This window comes from Schistocerca serialis, chromosome 5, assembly GCF_023864345.2.
Source record: "Schistocerca serialis cubense isolate TAMUIC-IGC-003099 chromosome 5, iqSchSeri2.2, whole genome shotgun sequence".
NCBI classification, from domain to species: domain Eukaryota; kingdom Metazoa; phylum Arthropoda; class Insecta; order Orthoptera; family Acrididae; genus Schistocerca; species Schistocerca serialis.
The window spans coordinates 71,666,162-71,692,901 of NC_064642.1; the positions used below are offsets into that span (position 1 = coordinate 71,666,162).

The 26,740-nt window shown below is 41.7% G+C and overlaps 1 protein-coding gene across 1 annotated transcript in view; it reads right to left on the minus strand.

Moving 5' to 3' along the window:
* LOC126481492 (chromosome-associated kinesin KIF4A) overlaps positions 1-26,446 on the minus strand; it is a 295,063-nt gene extending 268,617 nt beyond the window's left edge. The window contains exon 1 of the mRNA XM_050105274.1: positions 26,349-26,446. Within this exon, the coding sequence (XP_049961231.1) occupies positions 26,349-26,366 (18 nt within the window). The 5' untranslated portion in view covers positions 26,367-26,446. The remainder of the gene's footprint in view (positions 1-26,348) is intronic.
* Between the last annotated feature and the right edge of the window lie 294 nt (positions 26,447-26,740).

Below are 26,740 nucleotides of genomic sequence, written 5' to 3' on the forward strand. Positions count from 1 at the left end.
AGAAGAAAGTGCAGAAAGAAGTTCCCACTCAGTAAAAGGTTCGTTGTAAGATTCTGACTGACAAGGGGTAAAACATAAGGTGGAAGCTTCGGCCCGCTGTTTCTGGTGAAGGAAAGCAGCCGGATAAGAGTGGGTCACAAGATGTTCCGCGAGAATCAACATGTCCATGCAAAGGCCATCCAGGAGGGCAAGGCCCAGGAGGGTAGACTGCAGACGGCAACCTTGGAGAGAGTGAAGTGTAGCCCATACCCGTGACATAGGGACAGTAGAACCGAGGGAAGATACAAAGCTTTCCCAACACACCCGTTTGCTCCGTTTGAATAAGTAACGGGCTTTGGTGCAAAAGCATTTAATGGTAATAAGATTGGCAGCGGACGGGTGCATCTTAACGTGTCGCAAAGCTCAACAGCGATCATGGATGGCAATGGCAATGGCCGTACTCCACCCTGGGACTTGCTGGTGGCAAAACGGACCACATGAGCGTGGGATAGCAAGGCTAGCAGCGCGAACAATTGCACCAGACATGTCACGGAGGACGTCATCAATACAACCCGACAAAGAGGGAGAAAAAACGACCTGTGCAGCATATAGAAGCCAATTGGCACGTTGGAAAGACCAACAAGGTAATCTGTCCATTGGGGAGTGGGAAGAGAGCGAGAGATGGGAAGTGGTCACTATCGCAATGGTCATAATGTGGCGACTAGTGTAACGAAGGAAGGACGAAGAAAGAGAGAGATCAATGGGAGAAAAGGTACCATGAATGGCACTGAAATGAGTAGGGGAGCTATCATTAAGAAGGCAAAAGTCATGGTCTGCAAGAAACTGGTCTATGAGAAGACCCCGACTAGATGGAAATGCACTGCCCCACAAGGGATGATTAGCATTAAAATCCCTGAGAAGGAGGAAGGGAGAAGGAAGATGCCGAAGAAGGGCAGTTAAGGCAGCAGGTGTACGAGTCCTGTCAGGAGGGAGATTAAGATTGCAAACTGTGACCCCAGAGTTCAGGTGGACCCTAACAGCAACCACTTCCAATGTAGGTCGAAAGGGAATCCACGTGCTAGCAATGACCGTACAGACCAACGTACATACGCCACTAGATGCCCGCAGGGGCCAACCCGATTTTGACAGAACACCCGGGTGGTCGGTGAGTGATGAGTAAAATGAGATTCCAGTAGAACCACACAAGCTGCAGAGTAAGACGAAATAAGGGATTTCAACTCCGGAAGGTGATGGTAATATCCATTACAGTTACATTGGATAAGCACAGAATGATGATTCAAATGGGGAGTGAAAAGGCTAAAGCCAGTCATGCCACCTGGTCACCATCCGTCACTGACAAAAAGGGGGCGACATCCGTGAACTACAGGTCAGTCAGGTTGCGAAGGTGGGGACGGGACCCCTAGCAACACCAGAGGCTCCTTGTCCCGGGACTTGTTTCTTCTCTTCTGTTTGAGATTGAAGAGGGCTGTGCTGCAAGAAGGAGCCAGCTGCAGCAAGATCTGGAACAGGAAGCGATCGGGCAACCTGGGGGCCCACAGACCGTGGTTCTCGTGGTCATCACGTGGCAGCAGACCTTTGGCCTGGAAGGTGCCGGGAAGTGGGATCCTGGGAGGGGCGCCCTTGACTGGCAGATGCCGAAGAAGTGGGACACTTCTCCGGCTGGGGAGGGGGAGCAGTGCCCGGAGGGTGTGGGAACCGCACAGGAGGGGGGGGGTGGGGAGGACAGTGGTTCGGGACTGAGGTAACGAAGGGGGAGGACCTAAAGCATAACTAGACGTCATTGACACAGGATGAAGATGTGCATACTTCTTACAAGCCACAGTGCAGGTTAGATGATCAAGGGACTTATACTCCTGTATCTTCTTTTCCTTCTTATAAACTGGGCAATCCAGGGAACATCGAGAACGATTGCCATGACAATTAAGACACACAGGAGGGGGAACGCAGGGACTCCCCTCATGGAGAGGACGTCCACAGTCACCACTCAGAGGGGTCTGCGAATAGCGTGAAGACATGAGGCCAAAATGCAAGTACTTAAAACCCCTCATAGGAAGTGGGATGTACGGCTTCATGTCACATCGATAAACCATAATCTTTACTTTCTCAAGGATGGTATCCCTTCAAAGGCCAGCATAATGGCACCAGTATCAATGCGATTGTCCTTTGGGGCCCTTGTGAACACACCGAACAAAGTGAACACCCCACCGTCCTAGATTGTCCCCAAGCTCATCAGCTTGAAGGATGAGGTCCCTGTGAAGAGTTACCCCTACAATCATATTCAAAGACTGGTGGGAGGTAATGGACACAGGAATTGTGCCAAGAATTGTTACAGGTACGAAGGGCCGCAGACTGGGCAGCTGAAGCAGTTTTGATCAACAACAAACCGAACCTTGCTCAGAGAGTTCACCTCGCCAAACTTGTCTTCCATGTGTTCCACAAAAAATAAAGGATTGTTATTGGTGAAAGTATCCCCATCATCCCGGTGCAAACCAGGTAGCAGGGGAAAGGTTTCGCCCCTAGCCAACGTGCCTGACCCTCCTCCCAGGGGGTAGCCATGGAAGGGAAGGCCGAAGGGGCAGAAGAAGCAGCACTAAAAGAATCATTTCCATTCAAAGAGACAGCCGTAGTAGAACGGCCAGAGTTCTGGACCCGTATGCATTTCATTTGCATAGTGTCCACCCTGATACCACCCACTCCGATCAGGGGCTCTCCCAACGGGTGCCACCCAGCCACAGGACGGGCCATATGGCACAGTGCCCATTGCTGGGAGTTCCGATGCTTCAGGATGACAAGCAACCACTCTTAGGCTTTCATGAGGTGGTCAAAGGTCAGGTATCAGAAGTGTGATCCCTGTGATTTCAGGGGGCTCAATCAAAAGGGTACATGGGAATCCCACCACACAGGCTGGCTGCATTGCTGGCTATGTACGCTAGCATCAGACAACAACGTGAAGGAATAGATGGAAGGAACTAGGAGGGCACATGCAGGTGACACTAGGTAAGCTGCTCTTCCCCAAATGGCTCACACTACAGAATAGAAATTTAGTAATTGAGTTCAAAACCCAGAGAATGCCAGAAGGATAAGGTAATTACTCAACAAAACCAAATCGCAAAGCCAACATAACCAGGAGGATAGGGGGGGAACGTAAACAAGAAAACACCAAGAGAGGGAGAGGAGAGGGCTGAGGGGAAGGAGCAAGGACAGGAAAAGAGGGGAAGGGAAAGGAAATGCAGCCTGGGAAAGAAGGAAGGCTGCAATAGTTTGGGGTCCCGTGCTTGCCACGCACATATTCACAAAAGGACCGTGAGCCCCCTGGAGGACCTGCTGCTTGGCCTGTCAAGACACTGACTAACAAGTTGCAAACACACTGTAAGCAAACATAACATCATACATAGCAACTACATAGGTGAATGGCAGAAAGAACTGGAAGTGTGGAAACTTTTCAAAATATGATATCTCGTAATTGACTCCTGCAACAAACACCACTGACATTCTAATTTACCCTACTTTTAGTCTCTTAATGTCAATACCTTTTGTTCCATTTAAGATGTGTTCGAATGCATAAAAAATACACACTAAGTATTATTACAATCTGTTTATTGGCTAACAATACAAGGCCCTGACTACCAAAACTATGATCACAATCGCACTTTCCATTTCCACAATATCTGTGGTCCAAGTATTAGGTGATTCACCCTGTACATGAAACACTTACCAAAAATCGCGTAAATTCTTCATCGATTTACTTCAGATTTTTACATGATCCTCTGATGAACATCTAGAAAAACACAGGCTATAAACTATTTTAAAACAGCAATGAAGAAGATTTCTGTTACCACTGACTGGGAGAAAGAAAATTCTGAGCTATATTTTGCTGTGAAAATGTGCAGTTCTATTTTCTTTCTAAGTCAGTGTTGATTATGATACCAGGGCATTTAAACCATTAGACAATTTATTGGTCCTATATATATTCTTCCTCAAAAGTTACATTGAACAAAAATTGTATAAAAAACATTGTGCAGTTTTGTTTTCTTCCTTGCAGATGTTTTGCACAGAAAACATAAGTTTCCTGTATAGCTTATCGGCATGTGATTAAAGTACTACTATGGTCACTTTAATTTGAAACAACAATAAATAAGGCCTAAGGACAGAGGGTGTGTGTGTGTGTGTGTGTGTGTGTGTGTGTGTGTGTGTGTGTGGTGGGGGTGGGGGGACAGAGGGGGTGGGGAGACAGAGGGGTGGGGTTTACTCATTTGCGTAATTTGCAAGTTTATCTCATGACTGCATTTTCAAAAATAATTGCATAAGACAGACTGGCCAGTTGTTTTCAGTAATTCCCACATTACCTTTCTTCAGTAAGAGCATGACTCGTACATGCGTTAGGCCGGTATTACACTATCAAATTTCTTTGTCAAAGATGTGATCAAATATTCCGTCAAATATATTTGACAAAGATCTTTGATGTAGCGCTGTCATCAAATATTTCGTCAAAGTTCAAGATGGCTGACAACAACTTGTTATTAACCGCAGCAGTTGCACGTATCGCAATTGCATCGTGTGCACATGCGGAAAAGAAGTGGGGGAAAAAAGGAACCATACATACAAGGTTGGCAGTCTTAAATTCCTGGGATTACAACTTGATAACAAATTCAGTTGGGAGGAGCACACCACAGAACTGCAGAAACGCCTTAACAAATCTGTATTTGCAATTCGAGTGTTAGCAAACGTAGGCAACATAAAAATGAAAAAGCTTGCATACTTTGCCTACTTTCATTCCATAATGTCATATGGTATAATATTTTGGGGTAAATCTTAAAGTCAAACAAAAGTTTTCAGAGTCCAAAAGCATGTGATACGTATTATTTGTGGAGTAAATTCACGTACGTCCTGCAGAAACCTCTTCAAAGACTGCGCATACTAACTACTGCCTCTCAGTATATTTACTCTTAATGAAATTTGTCCTAAATAATATATCTCTTTTACCAGCAAACAACTCAGTTCATATATACAATACCAGGAACAAAAAGGATCTGCACAAGGACTTAAAAGCACTTAATTTAGTTCAAAAAGGTGTCCACTACTCAGGAACACTCATCTTCAATAATTTGCCAGCAAACATAAAAAATTTAGTTAGAAATAAAGATCAGTTTAAAAGGAGCCTGAAAGACTTACTAATGGCCAACTCCTACTCCATTGGCGAAATTTTTAATTGAAAAAAATGATGTATTTATTCATACTATCAGTATTGTTATTTCTGCTTAAAAAAAATCTACATGTTCCACATCCACGAGGATCTCCTCAGCACGGATCTATGGAACGAAAAACTAATCTAATCTGGGTGAAGCCGTGGGTTTTACGACGACACGTTAAAAGCATTCAACAAAACTTGTTACGTGAGCTTACAGTGGAAGACGTCATGTCGTACATCAATTACTTAAGAATGGATGAGCATACATCTCTGTATGTGCTCAATGAAGTGTATCCTCATATCACAAAGCACAATATTCACTTAAGAACGGCTGCATCTTCAGAAGACAGGCTCACTGTAACACTCCGATTCCTTGCTACAGGAGAGGGTTAGGTTAGGTTAGGTTAGGTTAGGTCAGGTCTCCAATCTTCTTAATCTATTTTTGTATTCAGGGTGCTTCATGTTGTAAAGCACCTCATCAGCTTCATAAATCTCTATTAATTTTGTAGTTGTCACACACCAGTTGTATTTACCGGCAATGTTTATAAAAACACTACAGACAACAGAAAGCTGCAGCGATGCCAGCGCTCCATGTGGTAACATGTCACATTGCAGTGAACAGAAGACAAGCGATTTCTTTGATCAAATATACAGCGAGGCCCTAGATTTGATCAAATATTGGACGACATTTGACAAAGTCCCTATTACACTATCAAATATCTTTGACAAAGATATTGGACACAGAAATTTGATAGTGTAATACCGGCCTTAGGCACTATGGAAAAATACCTGAACTTAAGGACTCACTTATGAAATTAGTTAAGTCTCTACACTGTCAATGCGTGTGTTCAGAATAAGAGCCTGGAGCTTCATCTATGCCTTCTGACAATTTGTGCATTGCCTTTCTGACTTCAAGCTCTGTTGTGGGATCATCACTGCAGTGCTTGCTGTGTAATTCACTGTGGGTGTTACATTTGTATTACGGAGATTTTGCTGCAACTTCTGCATAATACCAAGTAAATAGCTATTTACAAAATTTGCCAATGCTTGACAATTTTCTGTTACTCTACTCCCATCTTTGATTAGTACGTTTTTATATTTGTTTTTTCCTCTTTCACATTTTGTCATCTCCTGTACTTTTTGTTCTTACTCTGTAGACTATATCTATATGTTATGTAACTGAATGAGTTTTTTTTTAACAAGCAGGCAGTACCTTCCTATCTGTTTTTGTACTTGTGACATTAAACCCTTTGGATTAATGTAGCATTTCTGTAAAGAACTGAGAAATTTAAATGTCTATGAGGAATATCTAATAGCAGCAGTCAACCATCTATTTTCCTTAGCTGCTTCTGTTGTGGTGCCTTCTTTTGCAAATGTTTAGTTTAGGCAATGTGCAGAATTTTGAGAACTTCAGTTCTACATCTTTCCTCACAAAGTTCATCTCAAGTTTGATTTGCCAGTGCCCTATAAAAGTATGTGTTACATGTCTGTAGGTCAGCAGTTTCATGAGCTTTACCCAAGTTATCTTTAGCTTTATTATGTGACAGTAATGAGAAAGGTATAGAAATCTTGTATAAATACTTTACAGTTTCCCTCCCCCTCCCCACCCCAGCCTCCTCTTATCCCCACCCAGTTGCCACTTCCATCATTCATTCACTGGTGTTGCTCCTCGCAGTCTGGCCTCAGCTGGTTGAGACTGCAGTCGTGTGTGCAAGTTGTGTTTGCATGAGCATGTATGTCGTCTAATTTTGACAAAGCCCTTGCTGGTTGAAAGCTATATTTGTGACAGTCTTTTTGTTGTGCCTATCTGTGACTTAGCATCTCCACCATATGGTGAGTTGGTTGGTTTAAAAGGGGGGGGGGGGGGGGGCTGAGAGACCAAACTGCAAGGTCATCAGCCCTTGTTCCCAGTAGAGCAATTACCCAAGGGGAAAAAAGAAAACAAAGATGTACGGCACAATAACAGGAGAAAGGAAGAACCAGAAGAACAACAGGACAACAAACATTACAATGGACAAAACAGGACAAGAAAACCACAGAGAGATGCAAGAAACGGGGAGAAGAGATTAAAAACAAGAAAGATTATCATGGCTGGCTGACCATGAGAACAAAATAGGAGAAGCCAACCACTCTGCAACACATTAAACCCACCACCCTAAAAGCCCTAAAGTGGAGGACACAGAGGGACAAAGGATATTCACTAAAACTCAGATCAAATGATAAAACCCACCCTTGTGAATAAAATGTAAAACTAAAGCTGCTGTTGGTGCACTGTCACCCAACACTGAAGGTAGGGTGCTGGGAGAGTTAAAAGTCCACTGCAGAGCGGCTAAAAGTGGGCAGTCCAGCAAGAGGTGGACGACTGTCATCTGGGAGCCACAGCAACACTGAGATGGGTCCTCATGACGGAGGTGGTAACCATGTGTGAGCCATGTATGACCAGTGCGGAGCCGACAAAGGACAACTGATTCCCTACGAGAAGCCCGGAGGGAAGACTTCCACACATTCGCTGTCTCCTTAAAGACACACAGTTTGTTGTGCATACTGTTATGCCACTGTCTCTCAAAGCCAAAACCCTACGGCATAAGTCAGAACGCAGATCAGGTTCAGAGATGCCCATCTCTACGAGTGGTTTCTGCGCAGCCTGTTTGGGCAGCCAGTCAGCAAGTTTGTTGCCTGGGATTCCAACGTGACCTGGGGTCCACACAAACACCAATGAACGGCTGGACTGTTCCAGGGCATAGGTGGACTCCTGGATGGTCGCTACCATAGGATGGCGAGGGTAGCACTGGTCAATAGCTTTTAGGCTGCTCAAGGAGTCAGTACACAGAAGAAACAATTCCCCGGGGCATGAACGGATATACTGAAGTGCACGAGAGATGGCCACCAGCTCTGCAGTGAATACACTTCAGCCATCGAGCAAGGAATGCTGTCCAAAATGGCCTCTGTGGACGTAGGCGAAGCCAACATCACCATCAGCCATTGAGCTGCCAGTGTAAACCACTTCAGAGCCCCAGAACACGTCAAGAATCAAGAGGAAGTGAAAGCGGATAGCAGCAGGAGTAACTGAGTCCTTATGGTCATGCGAAAGGTCCAGACGAATCTGCAGCCTAGGTGTACACCATGGATGTGTATGCGGATGGATCTGGATGAGAGGTGTTAAAGGGACAGACTCCAGTTAAGACAGAAGGGATCGCACGCAAACGGCAATCGTCAGCCCTGACCTGGGCCGCCAATGCGGGAGATGAACTGCCATGGGTGAAAAATGGAGATGGTAATTCGGATGCACAGGAGAACTACGAATGTGTGCAACGTAACTGGCGAGCAGTTGTGCACGTCGGATCTGCAACGGAGGGACTCCGGCCTCCACCAGGACTCCACCAGACTCATTCTAAAAGCTCCCGTCGCTAGGCGAACGCCACAGTAGTGCACTGGGTCGAGTACACGCAACGCTGAGGGTACTGCCGAACCATAACCAGACTCGCATTTCAAGGCGGGATTGAACAAGGTCTTTGTAGAGCTGCAGCAGCATAGAGCGATCTGCACCCCAGTTGGTGCTGCTCAGGCAGCGGAAGGCATTGAGGTGTTGCCAGCACTTGCAGTTAAGCTGACAAACGTGAGGTAGCCAAGTCAATTAGGCATCGAAAACCAGTCCTAAGAATCGATGTATCTCCGCTACAGCGAGTGGATCGTCACTAAGGTAAAGTTCTGGTTCCGGATGAATGCTACGATGCCAACAGAAGTGCACGACACACAACTTCGCGGCTGAAAACTGGAAGCCGTGGGCTAGAGCACATGTCTGCGCCTTGTGGATGGCTCCCTATGGGCACCACTCAACACCCGTACTGGTGGAGCAGTACAAAATGCAGAAGTCATCTGCATACAGAGAGGGTGAGACGGACTGCCCCACAGCTGCTGCTAGACCGTTAATGGCCCCTAAAAATAGTGATACACTCAATACAGAGCCTGGATATGGGGGGAACTATGGGAGGCACCAACTTGGACATGGAAAGTACGGAGCGACAGGAAATTCTGGATAAAATTGGGAGCGGGCCTTGGAGACCCCACCTGTATAATATGGCACGGATATGCCGGGTGGTGTCAAACACTTTACGTAGATAAAAAAAGATGGCAACAAGGTGTTGGCATCTGGAAAAGGCTGTTCAGATGGCAGGCTCGAGGGACACAAGATTATCGTGGTAGAGCGACCCTGGCAGAAGACGCCCTGACATGTAGCCAGTAGGCAACGTGACTCCAGGACCCAACCTAACCACCGACACACCGTATGTTCCAGCAGCTCACCATATGTTCTAGCAGCTTACAAACAACGTTGTTGAGGCTGATGGGTCGACAGCTATCCACATCAAGAGGGGTTTTTACCAGGTTTGAGCATCGGAGCAATGGTGCTCTCCTGCTATTGTGATGGAAAGATGCCATTGCACCAGATCCAGTTGAAGATGAAGAGGAGATGGCACTTGTGGTCAGACAAGAGATGTTTAATCATCTGACTGTGTATCTGATCCGGTCCAGGAGCTGTGTCGGGGCAATGTGCAAATGCGCTGAGGAGCTCCCACTCCGTGAATGGGTCGTTATAGGGTTCACTGTGGCCAGTAGTGAAGGAGAGGACTTTAATTTCCATCCCCTGTTTGAGGGTGCAAAAGGCTGAGGGGTAATTCTCCGACGCAAAGGCTCGAGCATAGTGCTCAGCAAAGTGCTCGGCAATCACGTTTGCATCGGTACATAGCACACCCTTGATGATAACGCCACGGACACCCGTTGGGGTCTGGTACCCAAAAAGATGTCTAATCTTCATCCAGATTTGAGAAGGTGACGTATGGCACCCAATGGTCGACATGTACCTCTCCCAACACTCCTGTTTCCGTTGTTTCATAAGCTGGCATACGCGGGCACAGAGCCGCTTAAATGCTATCATATGCTCTAGGGAAGGGTGCTGCTTATGTCGCTGCAAAGCTCACCAATGCTCTATAATTGCCTCAGCGATTTCCGGTGCCCACCAAGGGACTGTCTTTCACTAGGGGCACTCTAAACAGCAAGGGATTGCATTTTCTACTACAGAAATGATTGTGGGCGGTACATGCTCAACCATCACATCCCTGTTACCAAGTGGGGGAGAGGCAACGGTGACATCAAAGGTGAAAGTTTCCCCGTCCGCCTTGTTTAAAGCCCATCTGGGCAGGCATCGTGGGCCTGACGCCGGGGCAGTGATAGGAAGGTGGGGAATTGGTCACTACCACACAGGTCGTCACATGCTCTCCAGTGGATAGACGGGGAAGTCCTGGGCTGCAAATTGATAAATCAATGGCCAAGTAACTACCTTGAGCCACGCTGAAATGAATGGCAGCCCTAGTATTTAAGAGGCAGAGGTTGAACCGAGACAGTAAAGTTTTGACATCTCTGCCTCTGCCAGTAAGTGTGGTGTCACCCCACAAGGGGTTATGGGAGTTGAAATCTCCCAAAAGTAGGGTAGGTTTAGGGAGTAGATCAATCAGTGCAGCTATTACATTGAGGGGTACTGCATCATCTGGAGGAAGATATATACTGCAGACAGTTATTTCCTGTGTCGTCCATATTCAGACAGCCACAGCTTCAAGACAGGTTTGAAGGGGCACAGTTCACTACAGACTGAGTTTAGGACATGAATGCAAACTCCACCTGACACTCAATTATAGTCACTACAGTTCCTGTAATATCCCTTATAGTTGTGGAGGGCCGGGGTCCGCATTGCCAGGAACCAGGTTTCCTGGAGGGCAATGCAGAAAGCAGGTGTAAAGCTTAACAGCTGCCGTAGCTCAGCCAGGTGCTGGAGAAAACTGCCACAATTCCACTGGAGGATGACATCAGGAGACTGGGAAGGCATGGAACACACAATGAGGCAGATTACACCTCAGGATCACCTGCTGCCACCGACTTATTGCCTGACCAATCTATATCCATTGTGTTTGAGGGTCTGGCGAGAGCCAGGTCCTCAGCATATGCCATAATCTCCATCCCATCCTCAGACACAGAGCTTGTAGGTAGCAGTGGTGTAGGTGCCACGGCAAATTCCTTGTTCTTGGGGGGGTCTTCTTTTCCGATTTCTCGTGCTGTTTCTTGAGTTTCCTTGGCTGGGAGGACTTCACTGAATCAGCCTCTGGGACTGATGATGAGTGTGAAGCCCTACGACCAGCTGTTTTTGGGTTCTTCAGCCACTTGCAGGTGTCATCTTTCCCACTAGCAGAAACCCAGGAAGGGAGTGACTCGAGGAACCCCTTCCTATGGAGAGGAGCCGAAGAAGACTTAGGCTTCTCTGTCTCTGAAGTGGGGACTGAAATTCCCGATGGTTGGTGGGGTGTTGCTCCCGAAGAGGGAGGTGCAGGAGCAACAGGGAGGGAAGTGCCCCCCTCCCCCCCAATCAAGGGGGCAGGTGTGATGTGAGACGGGCAAGTGCAGCCCTAGTACGAGAACACATCAAGGTCACTAGACTGGAACTCAACAAGAACACTAGAAGCCTGCTTTCTCTACACCCCGAATTGGCTTCCTGTATCCCAGAACACACCTGTGACTGGATAGAAGGCAATACCTTTGCCAATGGTGAATTGTCATAGAAGAAAGCCACTGAAAGGCAGTGCAAGAAATTCCTTCAACTTCCAAAAATGCGACAACAGAAAGAAAAACAATCACCCAACAAGGTGATTAATCTAAAAAACAAGGAACTGGATGGGCCAATACAAGAGGTGCTTTCCAAGGGCCTAAACTTGGCACCAGTTCCAAGGACCCTGCCGAAAAGGGATATCGTAAGTGGGGTAGAGCAAGCCATATGGAGACTACCTGAAGAGGTTGGAAAAGAAGTAAGAAGAGACGTTTGCAAAGTGCTACACAAAGCAAAGATGCCAAAGAATAACATTTCGGCAGCAGAACACAGGGCAATACGGGCACTCAGGGAGGACCAGGACACAGTAGTCTTGGCAGAGGACAAAAGGAACGTGACGGTGCTGCTTAAATCAGAAGAATATTGGCAAAAAATCTATGCCCTCCTGCAGGATCCTGCCTACAAACAACTAGGGAAGAACCCCACCACCACAGTGACTTGCAAGACCATTGAGATGCTCAACAACTCAGGACTAGGGAAGAATATCATCACGAAGTTGTACCCGAGGGTACCGGCACCACCACATCTCTATAGCCTCCCAACGGTCCACAAAGAAGGCGTCCCATTATGACCTATTTTGAACACTATTATCTCGCCGACATATGGTATTGCTAAGCATTTATCACAGATGCTAAAACCCTTGGTGGGTTACGGTCCACACCAGGTGAAAAACTCTGCTGAGTTTGTAAAGATACTACAGGGCATCCAGTTGGAAAATGAAGACTTACTAGTCAGCTTCGATGCGACATCCTTATGCACATGAGTACCAATAGAAAACTCCCTGGCTTTACTCGAAGAACACTTTGAGGATGATATCATCAAGCTTTTTCACCATGTGCTCCCCTAGCACCAGGCATAGCTGACCTATACGTGGAGCACTTCGAAAAGCTAGCACTGGACACTGCTAAACACAAGCCAAAAGCCTTTTACAGGTATGCTGATGATACTTTTGTAGTTTGGCCACATGGCAGGAACAAATTGCTAAAGTCCCATCAACACCTCAACAGTATACACGGAAATATCAAATTTACCATGGAGATAGAAGAGAACAGAAGCTTACCCTTTCTGGATATCCTGATCACAAGAAACATGGACGGCATGCTGGGACATACAGTGTACAGAAAGAAAACACACACGGACCTCTATCTTAATGCCAACAGCTGCCACCACCCTGCGCAACGCAATTCTGTACTCAATTCCTTAGTGCACAGGGCCAGGTCCATCTGTGACAGGGCAAGTTTGCGAGGAGAATTGCAACACCTCAAGGACACCTTCAAGAAAAATGGATACAGTGAGATACAAATAAGGAGAGCTCTGAAGACCAACCACAAGAAGAGAGACCGGATGACGATGAAGTAATGGGCTGTGCGTTCTTGTCATACGTGGGTCCTCCAGCAGCCAAGATCGCGATAATTCTCAAGAAACAAAGTGGAGACCGTTTTCCGGACAGCGGGAAAAATTAAAGACCTTCTCGGTTCTACCAAGGATCCACTAGGTCTGACAACACCTGGTGCGTACAAGATCAGATGCGAATGTGGGATATAATATATATAAGACAGACGCAGCGTTGCATCTCACAGCGCCACAATGAACACATCAGGCATGTACGCTTGGGTCAGACCAACAAATCTGCTGTGGAGGAACATAGTATTGACAAGAAGCACACCTTCGATTTCGAGGACAGAAAGAAAATATGCAGTACAAATGGATTTTGGGACTCAGTAATCAAAGAGTCCATAGAAATACCGTTACACGACAACCTAATCAACCGCAACAGTGGCTACCATCTCAGCACAGCCTGGGAGCCTGCAATCAGGAAAATCAGAGAAGAATGTTCCATTCCACCAAGGGCCACAGACAGAGCAGACAGAGACGTACACCTGGACACGAAACCCACACACGGAGCCTGGTCAGAGTTACACATGATAAAGAGAGATTATCCTTTAACATAAAACCGAACTATTGACTGTTTAGCAATTCTGCAGAGTTACTCTCCATACGTCACTAAGTCTCATGGTCTCTTCCTTCCTATTAAAATTATGCCTTTGCTTATGTATTTCAGTGGCTTCTCTACATAGCTGTGGATAATAGTTCATCATCATGGATAAAATTTTTGTTTCAGGAAACTTCACTTTGTGACTTCCTGACTGAAGAGCACACCCTGCTATAACTGATTTCTCTATTTTCCCTAGTCAGCAGACTTTTGTGTTCCTTTAGCTGTATATTCATGCTTCACCTGGTTGTTCCAATATAAACTGTACCAAATGTACATGGAATTTTATGTACTCCACATATGGACAGAAGAGGGTGTTTATCCCTTACAGATTGGAGAGCCTGATCTATTTTCTTTGCTGGTCTAAAAACCATTCTAATGTCTTCTTTCTATAAAATCTTTCTGATCTGCTACTATTTTAATAAAAGTGAGAGAAACTGTATTCTTCCATCATAGTTTTTCATGCTTGTCCTTCAGCCTTTCGTTATTTGGTTGTAGAATTCTGTTTACTTCCTTCCCCAAGTAATCATTTTTCTCAAAAGCCTGCTCTAGATGTTTTAATTTGGGCCCAGATATTCCAGTGTGCAAATTCTTTTAGCTCTAACGACAGGACTTAATGACACCTCCTTTGTTGTGTATGGTGATTAGGGTTCTTATGTAATTATCTGTCAGAGCGCATTACTTTTCGAAAAATATTATGTTCCAAACTTTGATCGGTCTGTCGTAAGTAAAACATTCAAGATTTACATAGAAAACCAAAGAATTCGTTCAAAGCTTATTACCACATGGCCAGACCACAAACATGTCATCCACAAACCAATACCAAGAAGATGGTTTCTTATTTACTTTTTCCAAAGCTGACTGTCCGAATTTCTCTATAAAGTCAAGTCATTTAACTCTAAACCAAGCTAAAACTTATTTCATTCATTTCTGATATACCTCAAAATGTGGCTGTACATATCATGCTGTTGATGGATGCACTGAAAAATGACAAAACAGCATCTTTCAAGAAGTAAGGAGTATTACTGGAATAATATTCTGTTGTAAAAAGTGAATCCTGCACATTGAATTCATGTGTAAAGCTTATTTCAATCTTCTACACTCTTACAGTTAAATATGAATTCAACTATTTGGAAAACTATCCCACACATACTACAATGCTTAAGCGTATCTACAAGAATGTGTGTTTTACATGAACAAAAACCTTTGAGAGATTAAAGAAAATCCCAATGGGTAATGTCCAAGTATTCAGAGAGTTAATATTTGATCAGTGAAAGCACATATAGAATCTTCTGTTGAAAATGCCTTTCTGGAAACAAAACTGACATTTTTTTTTAGTACTTTATCTTTACAGATACGTGAAGTTACTCTTTAATACAATAACTTTCCAAGAATTTTGGATACAGCTGTCAGAAGTGTTATTGGGTGGGGGTGGGGGTGGGGGTGGGGGTGGTGGTGGTGGTGGTGGTAGTTGGCATCAGACCTATCCCCCTTGTTATGCAATGTGATTGCAGTAACATAGCATTTATATTTTCTCATGGTGCAAAAAGGAATTTATGTTTTAAATGTTTGTATGACAAAAACCATCCAATAAAATTTACGTATCATTCTGGGACCAGAGTTAATTGCTGTTTTATTTTATAGATCTAAATTTTGATGCCTAAAATAAACAAAGCACTTCCTCTTAGCACTTGCTACAGCCCATGCCGGCTCAATCCAGCACTGTTTCCAATTAAGCATTTTCTCCATCTGCCATAGTAACAGTGGTCCCATACACATATCTCTAAAGTCTCTCCATCAGAACGTTGTTACTAGCAGTGCATAAATGCATGGTTCAGTACTGTCCCTGGAAACTGTCCTCACTGTACTGTAACTGTGTTACAAGAAATTTTCATACAATTTCATCTCCTACAAAAAAAAAACAAAGATGATGTTAACAGCCTGTATTTTATGGGGCACCCATCTGTACAGCTCCTCAGGAGTAAGATGTACTTCTATGGTGATGTAGCAATGTAGCTTCCAATCCAGTTCTTCTGGCTCGGAGTTTTACAGTTCCTCCAATACCATCACAGAGGCTTTTTTCCACAGCATGAAGCAAAAATGTGCCATTTTGCTTCAATCCCAAATTCTTCTTGATAGTAAATCAGATTTGTGAGCTGCTTGTAATTTCTGTACTGCAGTGTAGCAGTGAGGGCAGTTCCATGAACATGATACATTTCCAGTCACTGCTATTACCACCACTCCAAGGAACAGTCAACAGATGCCAATGGGAACCTGTTATGTCACATAGAAAAAATTATTTGTTGGAAGAGTGGCAAGTGGGACAGTATGTGGTTTTCAAATACAACAATATTGGTACATAGAACACTTTTTTGTGTCATGTGAATTAAAAGAACTTGAAAGTAACTGGGCACCTCATGCTGAATCACAATTCCTTTCATTGCCTAGTAGGGAAGATGCTGTTTAGGTCCCCTCTCCAGGGTGGATTTCCGATCATTACGACCACAATCACATTACATGTTTTTATGAACTTGACAATAAATCCAATGAAAAGATCTTATCTCTCACCTGTAGGTGAACTTATTTCAGTTTTGGATTGAAATGTCAAGGAAAACAATGATATATGACGTGTGATCATAAAGTAATGGGAATTTTTGTTTATCTTAAAGAATCTTTATTCATCAACAACAGCTTTTTCCCCTTCAAAGTAATTCCCCTCAGGTGTAACAATTGTTCCAGCACTTCAAATCCTGGAACCATTTCTGGAACTCACTTCTCGTCATGGTGTTCAGAAACTTCAGCGATCCTATTTTTATCTCATCAATGGTGGCAAAACAGTATTCTTTCATGGATTTCTTCATCCTTGAGACAAGAAAGAAGTCGCAGGGAGCCATGTCCAATGAGTAGGGTGGATGAGGCAATATAACTGTTCTCTTTTTTGCCAAAAAATAAAGAACAAGAGTTGAGGTGTGAGTGGGGATATCATCATGATGCAGTTTTCACGAGTGGTTTTGGCACAATTCTGGTCATTTTCTTCATATTGCTTCACACAAAAGGCACATAACTTCCAGGTAGTACTTTTTATTGGCCCTACGGCCATAATACAGGAACTCACAATGCACTTATGCCATTGCAATTGAGAACAGTGAAGAACCTACAAATGTGATCAAGCTTGTCGATTTTTTTTTTTTTTTGTCTTGGCTCTTTGGGTAGTTTCCATTGGGACAACTGGTCCTTGGTTTCGATGTCATACTTGTGTTTTGTCACCCGTCTTTGAAAGCTCTGAATCTGTTGTCAACTTCATTCAGCAATTCCTGAGCAATGTCCACACGACATTTTCAGTCCTTAAACAATTCTGGAATGAACTTCGTTGCTATATGTTTCATGATAAAACATCTGAAAAAACTGCACGGCATGAGCCAAAGGATATGCCAACATTATCAGCAACTTCTCTGATAGTGATTCAGTGATTTTCCAGAACAATTTTCTTTACTACTTCCACAGTGTCGCCATTAATTGACGTGCTAGGGCACCCCGGGCAGTTGTTGTCTTCAACAACTTTTCAACCCTCTTTGAAACATTTACACCTCTTGTAAACTGTTCTCACATTCATAGTAGATTCGCCAAAATATTTCAAATGTGGTGCTGCACTTCACTCAATTTTTCAAGCAAAATTTAATGTAAATTCTCTGCTCCACCTACTTCGAAAGTAAAAATTTGCCAAGCACTCAAACATGTGTAACCTTTTAGACTGCCAACAGTCAACTAAATATTCAAAAGAGCTGAAAATGCAAGCATACACGAGGAATGTGCGTACCAAAAACTAAAAAATGTATAAAACTCACAAAATTAAAAAAATACCCATACGTGAGTTTTAAAAATACAGCTTCCTTCTTTACATCGAATTTGTTTATGACACTGTTCACTGTAGAATCTTTGTATCTACATATACTGGTATATAACTGCTTGTATATTTTATTTTATTTCATTTCATTGATCACATTTTTACAGAAACAGAATAATGATATCACCACTTTTACAGACCCAAGCTATCTCTTGATTCTTTACATGTTTTACAATGAAACAAAGTACACATTAACAAAATGATTGGCAAATGTTTTCAGCTCTCACCTGTTTCCTGTTCTGAACTAATGGTCAACCACATATTTCAGGAACTTTTTTTTTCTTTCTCCTTCAAAAGAGCTCATGGCTGTGTCAAGATCTGAGCATTTATGCATGAGTTTACGTGCTGTAGAGTGGCCACTGGCAGCTAGAAGCTAGCTGCTATCTGAACAGGTAAATGTGGAGTTCTGCATTTTGGACACATTTCTGCTCTGAATACAGAATACAGATGGCTTTGAATTGCAAATTCCCTGTAGTGCTCAGAGTCTATGTTGTGTAAGTAGCGCTTCCATTTTATTGTCTGAGTTAGGATATTCTCCTTTGCACCTACAATTGCTACTAGATATGTAAACAATTCAGTAAAAATAAGTTATCTACAACACCCCCAAACTTGACATTTTTTTTCTGATGGTGTTATCTTCATATGAAGGAAGGAACTTATTTGCAATGCGAAATGCTTTTCATTATTCCTTATGCTTGATATTAGGGCTAAAGAGTGTTCCAGACATAAAGTGATGTCTCACTGTGTCCCTTACAAAGAATTTTTAAAAATAAAAAATTTAAAGCACAGCAAGGAAAAAGTGTTTAACATTTTTCGTAAAAAACGATGTATTTTACTTTTTATACAGCCTTTTATACATCAAATCAAGTTAGTGGCCTAAAGAACTGAGGTGCGTAGGTTAAATTACCACTAAGTACTAGATTCCAAAAACTGGAAAATTAGATACACATACACCTTTGAGCCTTCAAATCTGAATTTAGCAAAAATGGTTACAGTTAGGACAGCACTATTTGTCATTTCTACTGTTACGACATGTAGGTATACATAGAATGACCCAAACTTCAGATAAAGTTACAGTTGATAAAACACTCATAATGACCTACATCTGTTATGTTACTGCAGAGTGTTCACTCAGTTTATTGAAGCTATTTTGTGCAAAAAATCAAAGTAAAATAAGAAATTTACGCTTCCCAGAGCAGAAATGTGTCCAAAATGCAGAACTCCACATTTACCTGTTCAGATAGCAGCTAGCTTCTAGCTGCCAGTGGCCACTCTACAGCACGTAAACTCATGCATAAACGCTCAGATCTTGACACAGCCATGAGCTCTTTTGTGGGGAACTTTTGCTATAAATTGTGGATTAGGCAAATAAACTTCAAGGGCCTGTCAGACATACCTTTAGCAGACAGCTGAAATACCGTTTAAAAAATAAAGGAACTAGCGGTGTGTTTACACTGAGTGAGATTTACCATTAGACTAAAAGCCTATACAGCACTGTAATAGATCCAGAGAAGACAATACTTCCTCCAGACACTTCCACATCCTACAGTGTTGCCAGAATGTGCATATGACCACTTAGAATTATGAGAGGTAGTCAGTTTTATTGGCACTTCAAGTCGACAATAACAGCCCCTGCAGCAGCAGGCTGGCAAGTTTTATTTCAGACTGTTCACACACAACAAAATCAGTGCAGAAAGAAGGTTGTTTGTGAGAATCATCTTTCAATGAATGATGTAAAGGTGTCTTATCACCCACATTATTTAATATACACACAATGTCAAAGATATTGAAAAATAATGTATTGCATCATTATAAGGTTAATAATAAAGTTATAAATATACTCCTATTTTCAGATGATCAAATGATCTTCGTAGTCTACAGGGACAAATTACAGAGAGCAGTTTAGCCCTTGTGCTAAGTAGTAAATGATAAGACAACATCTATAACTACTTTAAGGTAAGGCGTTCCATGGTAAGGAAAACTGAAGAGAAACAGTAATTAATCAAAAACTGCTAGAACAAATAAATACTTTCAAATACCTAGGATGTGAGATCTCATATTACATCCACTGATCATGAAAAGAAATTGCAAAAAATTTCAGCTGTTGGCAGGTATTACAAATGGCACTTAAAGTTAGGAAAGAGATAGTACTAACTTTGTATAATGTCATGGCAGTACCAGTTCTAATGTATGGGTCAAGGATGAACCAACCGCCCGTCATTGGAAGTGGACTGGAGCAGCAGAGATGACTCTGAAGACAGCTACCTGGTTATAAACTCATAGGGTAAAGACTAATGAAATTAAATTGAAATGGGCATCAAAAGCATATTTTAAAAAACATTGGAGTAGGGACAGAAATGGCATGAACACATCCAAAACATCTCAAAATATTTTAATTTGCAAAATATACATCTCAAGGGGAACTAAACTTTGGCCATCCTAAAAAGAGAAGAAATCAGCTGAAGTCTACTTGAAACTGAAAGAGGCAATGATGTGCAAACCAAAACAGGACATGATAACATGGCATCACACTTTACACATATGAACATACAAATAATTCTGAATGTATTTTGTTGTAGAAATGTGTAACTAATTGGAACAACTAAGTAAATTAGGAGATTTTGGCCAGGGACAAACTAAATGTGACAATTGCAATAATGAAGACATAAAACAAATACATACATAAAAAAAATCAAGCTACAGGAACCTCAATCAACAAAACCACAATAAAAAAAATCAAGAAACCCAGAATCTGAAATTTCACTTTACTTGTATTGCTGTAACGGAAGGAAAGAAGATTGGGTATAACGTCCCATCGACATCATCACGGAGATGGATGAGGAAGGAAATCAGCCAAACGCTATGAAAGGAATCATCCTGGCATCTGCCTGGAGCAATTAAGGGAAATACTGGAAAACCTAAATCCGGATGGCCAGACGTGGGTTTGAACCATCGTCATCCTAAATGCAAGTCCAGTGTAGCTGAAACTAAGTCCTTGATACAAAGACCCCACACAGATAAAAAAAAAATGTTATTGGAAATTTTGCTTGACCTATTTAGTTCAACAAAATCAATGATATCACGAAACTCTACACAGCTCAACAAAGCTGGTACTGAACACTTCATTTTCCCTGTTAGGTAAAACAAACTTCACAATACCACAACACTAAACTGCCTCACGTACCTAATACTGAAATCTACCCTTACCACTGTAGGAAAAAAACTTCACGAAACCTAACAGTCACAGTCCAAAATCATTACCTACAAATGACACCACAACCCAAAATTCATGAATAAAATTGCATTAACACAAATTTCAAAATACAACAGAATTATGCAATCAACAAGTTAAAGCAGAAATAGATCAACATCTCTCGAATGGCCAGCCCAGAATTCTCAAACCAAATGTACCCCCAACAGCAAAAACACATCATACCGACAATACCAAAGACAAAAACAAATCTATTGCCCATTACTGCCAACATCACACTAAGTTACTAATTCTTAAAAACAGCGCAAAAGCAGTCCGATGAATCACTAACACACTCAAAAAATTTAGTAACAAACATCCCATACTAGAAAGTGTCATCGCATATTCCAAAACAGTCACTGCAAACATAACCTGTTTCAAATACACCACACCACCATAGCATCACACAACACAGTATAGGTAAATAATGGGTCACTGCAGAGTTGTGGTAATGCAAACAGCAGTTATAGCAGGAGCACTGAAAACACTTCCTTATGCCATCAGCAATTAACACATGGGAAGGTTTCAGATATTGTGTTTTTAGATAAAATTACAGCTGATCTAAACCTGAAGCTTCTATGCCTCCACAAGTTGATACTTTGTTCAGATGGCTGTAAATTTTGGACAAACCAAGTTGAAACTTGGCACAGAGGCTGATGGAAATGGCCATAAAGGCATTTGCCATTCCCGCTCATTCCCATCAGCCATTGAGTCAAGTGCCATTTTGGTTTTTGTGAATAGTACTTGCAAATTAAAAACACTAGTAAATCCTATCCAATGTGTATTTCATGCAGAAACTATTTTAAGTGGATATAGACTGGTTATTCTTCGTTACATCTCACAGTAAAGTTGTGAAGAATGCTTTTGATGGAGCAATACAGAGAAGAGTGTAGAATCTGATGAAATACAGAAAATTTTTTCTTGGCTGTACAGAAGATTTTTATAAAAGCGCAAAACTATATCAATCGCTGTTACTCCACAATCATTGCCCAAACATCAAAGTGCAAAACCTCAAACAAAAACCATATCTTATGTTCTCAAAGACGAAATAGATTCTGAAAATACAAATCTTAGATTAAGGTGAAACTCACTCCTCACATTCGAAAATTTAATTTCTTTCACCTTACGAGAAACATGGCATTGTTGTTGCAACAAAATCTAAGTCTGATACGACAAATTATCTTCTCATAATTTAGAATCCAATCATTCAAAGACTTGTTGCCCTTTGATAAGTATTGATTTTTCTGAGTAATCAAATGCCACACAACATACCTGAAACAGGCACTAACAAGAATGTGGATCCTTATCCGAGAAATAGCGGAATCATTTTCACTGGAAATTTTAAGTGTGGGAGTCTAAAACAATTTCTACAGCATTTGCAAAAGTGCTGCAGAAAACAAAGAACATAAGGTGTTGTCTGTAAAACCTATTTCAAAAGACAAGCATTTACTCACACCAAATGAAGGTGACACTGGAGTTGAAACTGATTAAATTTTAAAACTATTAAATTAACCAAAGATAAATCAAAAAGCAACAGATGTTACAACAGATTTGTTTAAAATTGGGATCTGTAATTGTCTTGCAAAATAATTTATCTTAATTTTCAACTGAAAAATGTAATATAAAAAACTGTAAACAAAAAACATTGAATATTCAAGTTGTAAAATTCATGTACCGTAGTCTTAATTTGGCAAGATTTCAAGTTCTAGGTTCAATTACTGCATGCCTAGAGTATTTCACTTTTCATTTGGCTAGCTTCATTTTCCATGGATCATTTGCACAATCAATCATTTTGATGTGGAGCAAGTCATTTCATATTCTTATTGCAAATTTGTAAATATGTTTTCTTAATGAACAATTGAGTTTTTTTTCCTTTTATTTTAAAAAATACAAATGTGATTTAGAAATTTCTACCCATCACCTTCTGCAAATTGCAATGAATAGAAATAATTCTATGGAATAGAAGTTGTCAAGAAGAAACTCTGTTTTCAAATTTTACTTTGCTGTTTGTCACACATTTTGTATCATTAGGTTACAAAACTGTGCACACATTTTTGTGCTAAAGACAACCTAAATGTGGAGTAGTATCATGTTTTCTTTCCTTTATTGTTACATACATCATTCCTCCTTTTGAAAGGCGGTGGATTATTTACAACAAACTTCACAATGTAATAAATACACTGTGAAGCAGCAGTCAGAATGCCGAACCCCTTAATAGATGTCTACAAGATGATGGGTGAGCACATTATTTCTACAACATGCTTTTGAGGAATAAAAACTTCCTTTCTTAAAGTTGAATTACCCCAGAGCATTATTCCAAATATTACCAAATGAAAATATGCAAAAATATCCAGGATGGAATGTAACAATATTAGGAGAAAGAAAGTTGCTACTCACCATATAATGAAGATGCTAAGTTGCGGATAGGCACAACAAAAATACTCTCTCAAAGCATTCAGCCATTAAGCCCTTCATCAACAATAGACACACATATGTGCACACACACTCAACTGCACTCTCAGGCACCACTGAGTGTGAAGTCTCTCTCTCTCTCTGTCTCTCTCTCTGTGTGTGTGTGTGTGTGTGTGTGTGTGTGTGTGTGTGTGTGTGTGTGTGTGTGGCGAGTAGAAACATTCCTTCTCGTAATATAATTTACTGATTTGTGTCTCCAAGATCTGCAATGATTCTAAGTATAAATGAGACTGAATTAAGTTGTTATACGAATTCAAAAATGTGCTTTTTCCTATTTCATTTCTCATCAATATGGACAACCAAAGAGTTACAACCCTATTTATTATTTCCTCACTGTGTCTTGCATATAACATTAGTACAGTAGGCCTACCTCTAGACGTGAAGAATTGAATGTCTAGTCTTTTCAAAATTGGGGTCGGACCATTCACAGAAAACTTCTATTAACAATGCTATCATTTCTTCTGTTTCTGTATGAATGCTTGGATTGATTACAATACTAGTGTCATATGCAGAAAAAAAATCCGCTTGTTGGGTTTTAAATGGGAGATCATTTAAACCTAAAAGGAACAATAGTGGACCTAAAACTGGGCCTGTTGAAACCAAATACGTGATTACTCCCCAGTCAGTCCCTGGACTACACTGGTTGAATTTAAAATACATCATTCTATAGTATATCAATATAAGAAGTCTGTAGTTTAAATAAATTCACAGAATTTCTGGAACCTATACTTCCATGTATAGCTTAAGTTAATTTAAATGTCCCATCCAGAACCTTCAATTGTCTGGTTTAAATCTAATTTCTTTTACGAGTTATCTTTAATTTTACACAGTCAACTGTCTGAATGCATTATTTAGAAACAAGATGTGTGTACCAAGTACCAACTTTAATGAAAAATGAATGATTTTTCACATACAGCACTAGGAAAGATTCACATCTCCCAATTCTCCAGAAAGTGTAGGACATGAAGAAAAAGTGATCTTTGCTGGTTACATTATCACGGTCATGGCTAAAGTTACATATCTGACCAACCCCTGCACCATCCCACCAAAAAACTTCGTTGTTGTGACAGACTGATCCACAGCACAGTGTGGTCTTGGTTAGATTGGAAGTTGGCAATTTGATTGAGAGTTAGTGAAGCCAATGAATGTGAAAGCATAAAATCTGGCAGTAGAGAAGTACACTGTTTATGTCAATGCCATATTGAAAATACAACGCATGGTCCAAATAAAACACCAGAAATCCTAACAGAGAAGACAAACGAAATCCTTAAGGATGTCAGCATATAATAATCAAAACTGAACATAAGGAAAACAAACACCACGCAAGTTTGCATTAAGAGATATATAAAAAGTTTACATCAAGCACTGACGATAAACACAAAGTTTTCAGGATGAAAATATATCGTTAGTTATCGAAGGAGTACACAAAAATACTGCCAGAGGGATTGTCATCAGCATATTGTGCTCCTAGGGTTGTGCCATCAGTTTGAAGTAACCAATGACTTGTGACATGCCGTTCCTGATGATGATGAAGTCCCATACTCTGTGACGGAGCGTAGGGGAACGATGCGGGAGACCTGCACCGCCGTACTAGGCAAGGTCCTAGTGGAGGTGGTTTGCCATTGCCTTCCTCCGACTGTAATGGGGATGAATGATGATGATGAAGACAACACCCAGTCATCTCGAGGCAGGAAAAATCCCTGACCCCGCCGGGAATCGAACCCGGGACCCCGTGCTCGGGAAGCGAGAATGCTACCGCAAGACAACGAGCAGCATGCACTCTAAATTATTGTCTCTGTATCAAAGGGATAAAAAATGGACATGCTTTCCAATTGCAGAAACTGGCCACCGATGAACACCGTAGTGTTTCCCTATTATTTCTATACACAATCATGGAACAAGGGCCAGACTGAACTTACCGACGAAAAACAAAGTCAAATCAGCTTTTCATCACTAGTTAAAATTTTGTAATTATTAATTACATCTCGCTGATGAGACAGCTAAAACATATTTCAAAAGTAATGCACAGCAGTGGTTGGTAACGAAAGCGGGCAACTGTACCATCATATACCGTTGATACACTTGAACAAAATTTAGCTGTTTTACGAGGAAATCCTGTTCCAAGACCGATAGCGCATGGTCTTACTGTCTTATTCTAAAGAGATCGGGGGGAGGGGGGATGTTTTCCGCGTCCCGATTGAGTGCAGTGATATACTATGATTTATAAATTACCTGCCGCAAACTGTGCATGATCAATACTACATTGTACAACAGGGATCAACCAAATGAAGCATTTAAGTTACGACAATCTCAAATTAGGCAGGATAGTTTGCTCCGGCTTGCCGTCCTGATCTGGATTTTCCTACATCATTTCTAGCAAATGCCGGGATAGATCCTTCAGCAAGGTCGCAGCCGACCACCTGTCCTGTCATCGTAAAAATATCCGTTTATATATATTCTACGTGTATGTATACTGGAGTTATCTAATGTAACTGTATCACGATAAATCTTATTTGGGAGGTCCCCTGGATCAATAAATAAATATAAGGGTCACTTTTATCTTGCTTACTCATAGTTCACTGTATTAACACTAACGAAGCCATTTATTCATTTAAAATGTCAACAAAAAATTGAAATTAGAAAGAAACATTTTAAGTATATCTGTACCTAGACATCTAACGACAAACCTGAGCAAATTTATCACCTTAAATCACGGCATCTATTATACAAAAGGGCAAAAAAAATCTTTACACTTGCATATGAGAAACATCTGTATGTACACAGCAAATGAACAGTTTAGATGTATCTAAATTTTGCGTTCATGAGATTCACTCCATTATTTGCTCATCTGGATACGTATTACAAGATACCATTTACTTTGCAAGTCTTTACCTTTTCTTCGACAGGCATATTACCCAAAACTTAAACACAACACGGCGCTAGCACTGAATTCGAAATTGAATTTCGTACGTTAACATTGCCCAAAGAAAATAGCACAGTGGGATTAGACAAGAATATCTCTGGAACAAATCACTCGCGAGTACAAAAGTCGGTTTCCGCAGGGAATGAAAACTTGCACATGAGGGCAAAACTGTTTCCGCAGAGAACGAAAACTTGCACATTCTTATATCTATCGCCGCACCACCCCAACAACCCGCCTGTGGAAACACCCTACTGATCGACTATCATGCTACCTGACAAGCAAATTTAAAAGCCGCTACTCTTATCGCACTCGATGAAAGGGAACGATAAAACATTCCATAATGAATTTCAAGTGGCGACGA